Here is a 10,539-nt window from a genome sequence, read left to right as displayed (position 1 = left end):
TATAGTTTTTTCCATTGTGTGGGTCATCTCTTCATTCTTTCATAAGGTTCTTCCTTTGTAAAAGTTTGCTTGTCTTTTAAAATTTTGATAAGGTCCACTTTGTCTATTGTTACTTTTGTTGTTTGTGCTTTTGCTGTCCTATCTGAGGATACTGGCAAGATCTTAGCTGCCCTAAAAGAGAGAGAGAGAATTGAGCTGCCAGGTGTTGGAGGAGCCGATTAAACAAAATAACATAAATGAAAGATTTCAGTCTTTACTCACATATTACAATGATAATCTCAGTCGTATGTCATGAAAGTTAATGATAGTTTTATGTTTATCCTCAGTACATGGCTTTGATGGACAAACACAATCTAACAATGTTGAGTGAATTCATTCTAATGGAATCACAGGCGTCCCTGAACTTCAGCCTCCATTCTTTGGTCTCTTCCTCACTGTTTACATGGTTGTAGTGGTGGGTAACCTGGGCCTGATCATCCTCATCAAGTTAGACCCTCGGCTGCAAAAACCCATGTGCTTTTCCTCAGTCACTTGGCTTTTACTGATCTAGTTACTCAAAAGCTGTAGAACCCAAAATGCTAGCAAATTTTGCTGTAGATAACTGAAAATCTCTTATAATTGGTTTGCTACCCACTCACTTTCTTCAGTATGTTTATCACTAGTGAAATTTTCATTCTGTCAGCAATGGCCTATGACCGCTAATGAGGCCATCTGTCACCCTCTGCTCTACACAGTCATCATGTCACAAAGATCGTGTCAGTTGCTGGTGGCAGTACCCTATCTATACAGTGTATATTTGTCCTTGCTGACTATCAAAAATTTTCATTTCATCATTTTGTGGCTATAATGTCATCAGGCACTTCTACTGTGAGAGTCTCCCACTGATAATCTCTGCTCTGCTCAGACCATGTGAAATTAAATTGATAATTCTGATCTTTTCATCTTTTCTTCTAATAGTCCTTGTGGCTTATATTCTCTTTTTTTAATTGAAGTGTCGTTGATGTAAAATCTTATATTGGTTTTATGTGTACAACGCAGTTAGCCATATTATTCAATCCTCACCCCCTCTAGTGCGGCTAGTATCTATCAACACAGAAATATATTACAGAACCGTTGACTATATTCTCCATGCTGTACTACTGTCCCCATAAACAACTTGTACTGTGATTGTCAATTATTTATCCCCCTCACCCTTCTACCCTTTCCTTGTATTTCAGTCCTTGTGGCCAGTCTCAGGAGAAACCGTGCAGTGGACAGGCACAAGGCTTTCTCTACCTGCGGATACCACCTGACCATGGTAGTCATATTTCACGGCACTTTCCTCTTTATATATGTCTAGCCCAAATCCAGTGATCCCTTTGATACTGCTAAAGCGGCCTCTTTATTTTACACATTGGTAATACCCATGATTACAGGATGAAGGCAAAGAGGTAAAAAATGTCCCACTTAGAACTTGGAGGAAGTGTGTAATTACATTATTTAAAATTCACTATAGAATACATTAGCAATCAATTATGTATCACACGATGTATGTTATAACTGGCATCGCTTTAGCTTTGTGCTGTTACCTCCATGGGATGGGGAAAAATCAGTGTATGTGTGATAAGGATAGAAATTAAGAAAATTGGTCATTACTTTCAATCCAAATACTCTCCCTAATAAACGGATGATTCCTGCTCATACGTCAGATATTAGCCAATATTTAGTCTCAAAATAAGTGCCATTCATGCATGTTCCCCCATATATGTAGCCAGGCTGAATATCTTTTCCACTAAACATTTATTTTTATAAATCCTGGACTCTGTTCATCCCATTGACAGTTTTACGTGTACTGCTTACCATAGTAAAAATTACACATGCAAAAAAAAAAAGATGCCTGATGGATAGTACATAAATTAATTCATTCAAGGAAATAAACATATATTGTTGAGTTTAACAACCCTAATCATCTCATTACGGGCTTTACAGGAAATAGGCAAAATGAGAAATGGTTTGAATTTTATGACAAGTTTGACTGAGTAATGTGTGAATAGGAAATAGAGCAAGAAGTCAAGGTGGAGGGTTAAACTTGGAGGGCCTCAGGGGCCCTTTATGAAGATGACATTTAATAAAGCACTTGGACATTGAGTTAGTGGACCAAGTGTACATGTAGGGGGGAGAATGTTCCAGGGAGGAAGACCCAGCAAGGCATCAGTTCCAAAAGGACATTATTACCATTGTGTCTCAATCAAATGTGGTTGGGGCATAAAATGTGATTAGGAAATAGGAGAGATAATGTAACTTGTAACATAGAATTTGACCTTGGATTATATAGGCCGTTGTAAAACTTGCCTCTTATTCTGAGGATAAAAAAAGGGGTTTCTTTAGCTGAGGAGTGATTTAATCTATCTTTGATTACAGGAGAGCTATGATTGCTGGGCTCATAATATTTTAGGATTCTAAGATACGGAAATGAGAAATGCTGAGGGGATTTAAGTACTCTACCCAAGGCCCCATGAATTAGGAGTTTTTCTACTGTCTCTGTAATACTTTGACAGAATTCATAATAAATAGAAAACATAAAAAACATAATTCATAATAAATAGAATTACCATTCCATTGAAACCTACCAAGAAGTGACATATGTTTGAAATATCAAACAAAGACAAATAAATGGTTATTATAAATGTATAATCATCATTTCAAAAAGCAAGTAGAGGCATGGAGAGTATTTTAAAAAAGAACTTCTAGAGATAAAAACATACCATGCTCAGGATGAAGGATACATGAGATTGAACTCACAACACATTAGACTTTACAGAGAAATGATTAGTGATTCTAAAGAGCAATATGAAGTATCAACATGAAACACAGAGGTTTAAAGAAGCAAAGATGTGAAAAAGGCACTAATAAACTGAGAGACAACTTTAAGCAACCAAGAATACATGTGTTTGAACTCCCCAAAGAAGAGGAGCATTGAAATTATTCCAAGCAAATGTTGGTGAAAATTTTCCAAATACGATAAAAATTAAAAACTCTCTGATTCAAGGAAATCAACCAACCTCAGATTACAAAATACATACATAACTACTTGGAGACACATCATAATCAAATCGCTAGAAGCCCATGATAAATAAAAACCTCAAGCAGTCAAAGAGAATTGATACTTGGCTACAGAGGAACACAGAACATATTGAGCATCAGAAACACTGCAGGTGAGAAGAAAAGGAGCAACATCATGAAAGCCCAGAAACAAAATAACTGCTAACTTAGAGTTCTGTACCCAAAAAAAGAGCTTTCAAAAAGGAATGGAAAATAAGATTTTTCACATATACAGATGCTGAAAGAATCAATTACCAGCAGACCTGCAATATTAGAAATGAAAAAGTAAGTGAGTTGTTACCACCAGGGGAATCTAAGTGGGACACAAGAACTCTCCAGGCTCCACTTTTTTTTTCGATCTTGTAATTCTATAGTTATTCCAAAATAAACAGTTAAAGAAATCAAAGTTAAGGCTCTCCAGACTAGAAAGGTGTAGAATGGAGATATTATATAGATACTACAGAACTTGGGGGGTGACAGATATGTCCACTACCTTGATTGTTTTGATGATTGTTTAGATGGATATACTTGTAAAAAACATCAAATTTTATACTTTACATATGTGAAGTTCATTACTTTCAATTATTTTCATATGAAGTTGTTTTACTTATTTAATATGCCGAGATTCAAACCATAAATAAAGGGGAAAGTCAACAATAGAAACACACATTTTACGACATGATCCAATTAACAAGAAAAAACATAATACACACATGAATAACTCAAGTACTCTGTCTGATAGTGGAAGAGGATATTGGCATAACCAATGGGAATCATTTTATACCATAAAATGCATTATGTTTTCTTTTACAAAGAGATCTTAACTATTCTGTGTGCCTATGTGTGGGTATATGTGGAGGTGTAGACGGATCTACATGTATATCAACACACACACACACACACACACACACACACACACACAGGAGCAGATATGTGATGTACATCATGGATAATTTTGTTTACAACATACATATAAAACAGCAAGTCAAGGCTTCTCATTGGACTCTGTGTTGTAACAGTGTTGGTCATGACTGAGATGGAGACAATAGCTACCAATAAAGAATAGATCCATGAAACTTGTTATATATTATTGACTTTAAGGAAGAAAGAAGCAAAAAAAAAGCCACAATACGGATACATCACAAACCGTTAAATGACTTCAAGTGCAACAACAGAAGTTATAGCAAAATTACACAATAAAACATATGTGTTTTGCTCAAGATAAGGTTCAAAGGATCTGAAAAGGCAGAATCGAAACTGCACACAATAATATATTAAAGAAAATGTTTATTGCAAAGCATTAAGAGAAATAATCTGATAAGTGGAAAATGAAAGCAAGAATAAAAACTATACCAGACCAAGCAGACAGCATCAGAGCTGCACTAGCTGGGGAGCCCCTGATGACAGCTGCCTGGAGCCTTGGTGGGACAGTGGTCCTGGGCAGGGCCTCCCCCCCATGGGTGAGGCCTCTGTGGGTGGTCCCAGGGCTCTCGCTTTATACTCTTGGACAAACAGCTTGTGTAACTATTGTTATGCAAGCCTCATTTATTATGATATCATGCGATCTTGAGAGATAATTGTTCCCACATTCCCCAAAAAGGCCAGGATCTGAGTACATTATGAAGAGTCAAACTCTCTTAACAGTCTGTTCAAGCTCTGTTTATTAGCAGATCTTGCCCTGATAAAAACCTAAGCAATCTTTCTTTTCCTACAATATGTACATAAAATATTACATTTTGCAGGATATATTGATCATGCAGAATATATAACAAGTGCAGGAGGATATGTGTGAAGGCAGACAGGATCCTGGAGTGAGCACTGGACATGATGAAAAACAAGAAATACTGGAATGTAATAAAAGCAAATATAAATGAGAGAAAAGTCCTAAACAGATGGCAATTCACTGTGAGTTGAGAATGAGATGTAGAAGTAATTAATTCCCTTTCCTGTGGTCAAAAAGAAAAGAAAGGCAATCAAATATATTCAGGAGACAAAAATGATATACATAACATACTATTTCTAGGGTATTTATTCATTTAAATGATGCAATGGCACAGTGTTTAAAAGTGACTCCATTGTGTCTTCCATTTAAGGAGACCATGTTAGAACTGGGGGAAAACTGACAACATTGTTGCATAGATAAATATATTAATCAACTTCCCTATGTGGTTGTGTTAGTAAGATTAGACACTCCAGAGAAACAGAACCAAAAGAGAAATTTATATGTGTATTGTAGTTACATGAATATTTATTTATATTTATATATGTATATATTTTATGTATGAATATTTTGTGTAAATTAAATGTTTCCATGTTTTATGTAAGTATATATTTTATGTATATGTATATGTATGTAAGTATATATTTTATGTATATATGTATATATGCATATGCATATGTATATAATGTATATATACTACATATATGTATATATATTTTTGTATATATGTGTATATATATATATAAAATGAGAGAGAGGGAGAGTTTAAGGAACAGACTCGTAATTGTTGGGACTGGCAAGACACCATCTGTGGGGAGGCTGGCATTGCAAGAGTGGATACTGCAGTCGGGGCACAGAGGTGGGATACTAAGGTTGAATTTCTGTATTGTCATCTGGAGCAGAATTCCGTTTGCTTAGGGGGACCTCAGTCCTTGTTCTTCATGGACTTCAACTGATTGACTGAGCTCCACTCACATTCTGGAGGGTAATTGGCTGTACCCAAAGTCTATTGACTTAAATGTGAACCACATCTAAAAAGTATCTTCTCAACATCTAGACTGATGTTTGACTAAACAACTGGGTGCCACAGCCTCATCAAGTGAACACATAAAATTAACAACAAAATGGGAGAAAAAACAGAAAGTTAATAGAGAATAAAACATAGGAATGTCATACACAAACACAACATCTAATCACGGGTGAATGCACTTTGTTCTAGGCCATCAATAAACACCCTCCCCTGCATTCTGTTATGCTTTCCAATGCTTCAGGGATAATCAAGAAATTGCTTGGCATGTCCTCAGGGAGAGTCTCAGAGGAGGAAAAGAACCTGTAAATTGTTCTCATTCTGCCATGTTATGAAGCGCATGGGGGAACGAAGACAGAGGTTTCATCACAGGTAAACAGAATATTCGTGTGGTCTTATCTTATACTAACATCCAAATATTTGGTAATATGTGCAAGGTACCACTTGCATTCTGTGGCAAAACATAGTAGTATGGCAATTTGTGATTTCACCTCTGTGTGAATTCCACTGAGGATAAGGCATGATAGAAGAGGCCAGCTCTCCCTTTTCTTCAGATTGTTTGTACAAATTATTTTCACAAATGCTAATAAGCAGTTTTGAAATGTCAGTGCCATATAGCTTAAGTAAATTTGTGTCCCATATAAATATTTGATAATATGAAGGTCAAAACTGAGGGACAATGAATCCTAACTGAAGAGTCAGGAAAGTAAAATAAAAATAATGGCAAAATCATGAAACTGTAGTTGCTCAGTTTCTAGTTTGATGTCCTACCAAATCCTCAGTCATTTAGTGATTTTAAACACTTCTCATTCCCTTCTCGAAAATACCCTAATACATAATTATTTAAACCGATGTATAAATGTAAATTGCTCCTGAATTATGATGAGCAAAAGAGAAACTCCACCTACATTGAGAAGTCAAAGGCAAATTTTGGACGTTAGGATCTGCTCAAGTTCTCAGTTTTTTGCTGATAGGACAATGTACAGCATGTTCAATTTCCAGTGAATTAACAGGAAGCAAATAAAGTTTTCTCAACAAGCATATCATTGAAAAATCATAATTGCATGAATAAACTGTAGGAAAGTAAAATGATGCTTTCCAGGGGCATTTAAAGCTGGTGAGAGGAAGCTTTTATCCTCCCTTATGTGAGGAAGTCAGCACTAACCAATGAAATGTTGTTTTTTTCTTTAGCCTTTCATCTAACCAAAATCTGTACTGCTTCTTATTCCATTCATTAAATAGTGTTTCTTAACAGTAGTTGAGTATTTCTGAAATAAGAAAGGATGTGCTTGGGTATATGATAGATGTAAGAAGTTCACAATCTTATAAGCAATGTTCTCTGTGAAGTAAGTGTGAATTTCCTGTAACATGCTTAAAATTTAATGTTATAATGTATTTTTCTATTTGTTTTCTTATAGCCCATTCATAGACCTGACATTGCTACTTTCCTTGTATTCAGCATCTTTTTCCTTACCTCCCTCCCTTTCTTCCTTCCTCTCTCCCTCCCTCCCTTTGCTTCCTTCCTTCCTTCCTTCATTCATTCATTCTAAGGAGGTATTAATACAATTTTTTAAACCATTAATTCTTTTACTTAAGCCTGACATCCTCATTCTATTTTGACATTTTTTGTAATAGCTGTTTGTTAGGTATCTTTCTATACATTTTTACTTCATTATACTGATATTTGCGTGTGTTGTATGCTAGATAACATAGTACAGAGAAGTTCTTGTGGTTATACTGTCCAGCTGACTTAAAACAACATCTTCGAATCTACATACCTCTGCCTATGTCTAGCCAACTAGCTATCGTCTGCATATTTCATCATGCTGTTGTGTAACACCAACCTGAAGACAATTTTTCCTTAAAGTAGAGCTGATTCCTTTATCCAAAGGGAATGAACTTGCATTATGCAAAACCAATTCAAGCGACCCCACTTCCTCCCAATTAGCTCAATTTCCTCAAACTGTCCTAGATTCCTCAAAGAATCTATACTTGATATGTTACAACTTAGTATATGTCAGTTATAATGAAAATGCATGTGGGGAGGAGGAAATATTTTAGTTTTAGATAAAAATTCTATTAAATATTTTAGTGAGGTAGAAATCAGTTATCCAAAAGAACAACACATTGATGGTCCAACTTTAGGTGTGCAATTGGAACCTGGCAGGGCAAGGGAACTGGGGACAGTTACCTGGATAACACACTACTTGATCTATTCATTATCATAACCTTAACCAAGATGTTAAGTCATACAAAAGCATTTATATGCATATATGTTAAGATAACCCAGTTCAAATAACATACTCTAACCATTTAAAAAAGTAAGAACAAACATGTAAGTGATATTTGAGGGATATTGCCAAATACCATAAAAACACTGAAATACTTAATTCTCATTTATCTCTCCCAGCAACACTGTGAAAAAAGGAATGGTTGATTTTGCAGACATGGAAACAGAGAGTAAAATAATCCATATCATGGGCTCAAAGTATTCCTTTGTCTATATCAGAATTGTAGGTATATCAATGACTCCCTCAACATGTATGTATTTCCTGGGATATTTCCCTGTGAATGTCAAAAAATCTCCTCTATGATCTATTAGTTTTCTAACTATACACCTCTGTGCTATATCAACCAAATGTGTCACTTGATCCTGAGCTCCCCTACAGGCATACGGGGTCTCACATGACTGTTTCACAATAAGTGGTTTCAAACGTTTCCACAGATTATTGGAATTTAGGTTTTTAGTTTTTGATATTGTAATTGTTACATAATAAAATGTAATCCTGTGATTATAATTTGATAAATGTAATTATGTAGTTTTCATTATAAACTGAGTTTAATTATCATCTATACCTAACACCTAAAGATTTACCATTTTTATTTCTTATATCCACTTACTATATCTATATCTATCTATATTATCTATATCTATGTCATCTATGTATCCTGATAAGTGTTTGCCACCTTGGCCCTATTGACATCTGAGGCTGAATACTTCCTTGTTGTGGGGGCAGCACAAATATAGTAGGACAATTAGTAGCATCATTGGGCCCTAACAATGATATTCCTTAAGTTCCTTCCCTCCAATAGTGACAACCAAAAAGCCCCACAACATATCAGTGTTCCTTGGGGGACAAATCTTCCCATTGGAAAACCACTGATCTACCCTGACCCCAATCCTATCACTTTTGCTTTTCCCTGTCCACCCCATATACATATGTGAGTGTGAGTGTGTTTATTGTTATAGAGGTTTTATCAAGGGAGGTGGGTTTACTCTAAAGTTTACTGAATTGGAAATTTAGATTTATCTTATTTATATTAACTTTCTTTGCTAAACCCCTCAGATGATTCTAAAAGAAAGCTTTTTACTATGCCAATGTCTCTGTCCAGAATAGGTTTTCCAGTTCACCTGGATGGAAAACCACAATCTAACAGTGCTGAGTGAATTCATACTCCTGGGGATCACAGATCGCCCTGAGCTGCAGGCCCCCTTATTTGGGCTCTTCCTCACCATCTACACGATCTCAGCGCTGGGCAACTTGGGCCTGATCATCCTCACCAAGGTGGACCCCAGGCTCCGGACTCCCATGTACTTCTTCCTCAGACACCTGGCTCTCACTGACCTTGGTTATTCAACAGCTGTGGGACCCAAAATGTTAGTAAGTTTTGTTGTAGAACAAAATACGATCTCCTCTTATTTTTGTGCCACACAGGGAGCTTTCTACACTATGTTCATTGTTAGTGAACTTTTCATTCTGTCAGCAATGTCCTACGACCGTTATGTGGCCATCTGTAACCCTCTGCTGTATACAGTCATCATGTCCCAAAGGGTATGTCAAGTGCTGGTTGCAGTCCCTTATGTCTATGGCACATTTATTTCTCTTCTGGTCATAATAAAGATTTTTAATTCTCCCTTCTGTGGCTATAATATTGTCAATAATTTCTACTGTGACTGTATCCCGTTGTCATTTTTGCTGTGCTCAAATGCACATGAAATTGAATTGATTATTTTTATTTTCTCAGTTTGCAATTTGATTTCATCTCTTCTTATAGTTCTTGTGTCTTACATGCTCATCCTTGTAGCCATTCTCAGGATGAACTCTGCCGAGGGCAGGCACAAGGCTTTTTCCACCTGTGGGTCCCACCTGACAGTGGTCACAGTGTTCTACGGGACTTTGATATTTATATATGTGCAACCTGAGTCCAGTCATTCCTTTGACACTGAAAAAGTGGCCTCCATATTTTACACCCTCATTATCCCCATGTTAAATCCCTTGATCTATAGTTTAAGGAACAAAGATGTTAAATATGCTCTATATAGGATGTGGAAAAAGTTATGCAATATCTTTTCTTAAGCTCATTGTACCATGTGGTGCCTTGAATTAGGTTATCAATGTTAAACACTGTTATGTGTTCCTTCTGGGGAAAAATATAAGAGTTCAACATATATTTAGAAGTTCTATGTACAGTCATACTTCTAAATGCTCTAAATACATTAGTAAAAAAATAGGTTTTTCTTATTTGAGGAAAAGAAATGAGTTATAAACATAATAATTATGCAAAAGTTTAGTACAGCAGAATAAGTTAGGGGATAATAGGCCATAACACCAGGCAAGGTTTGTGGGAGTGAAGTACAGCTGGTTTAGAATTTGAGTTAAAATGATGCTTGTGTTATTGTCAACTATTGGAATAAGCTTTCCAGTGTCTA

General features: G+C 36.0%; 1 protein-coding gene and 1 pseudogene across 1 annotated transcript; both read left to right on the top strand.

The window, feature by feature from the left end:
* The first annotated feature begins 338 nt into the window (after nt 1–338).
* On the top strand, nt 339–986 carry LOC118907997 (olfactory receptor 8K3-like; annotated as a pseudogene).
* Nucleotides 987–9,244: 8,258 nt separating this feature from the next.
* Nucleotides 9,245–10,186, top strand: LOC118908057 (olfactory receptor 8K3-like). Its single transcript, XM_036877120.2, has one exon. The coding sequence runs from the start codon at nt 9,245–9,247 to the stop codon at nt 10,184–10,186; it is 942 nt and encodes a 313-aa protein (XP_036733015.2).
* The last annotated feature ends 353 nt before the right edge of the window (nt 10,187–10,539 follow it).

This window comes from Manis pentadactyla, chromosome 9, assembly GCF_030020395.1.
Source record: "Manis pentadactyla isolate mManPen7 chromosome 9, mManPen7.hap1, whole genome shotgun sequence".
Classification (NCBI taxonomy): domain Eukaryota; kingdom Metazoa; phylum Chordata; class Mammalia; order Pholidota; family Manidae; genus Manis; species Manis pentadactyla.
This window is presented reverse-complemented; position numbering and strand designations above follow the sequence as displayed.

Excerpts from the sequence above, each read along its gene's own strand:
- LOC118908057 (XM_036877120.2), top strand. The coding sequence starts at position 9,245 with ATGGAAAACCACAATCTAACAGTGCTGAGTGAATTCATACTCCTGGGG.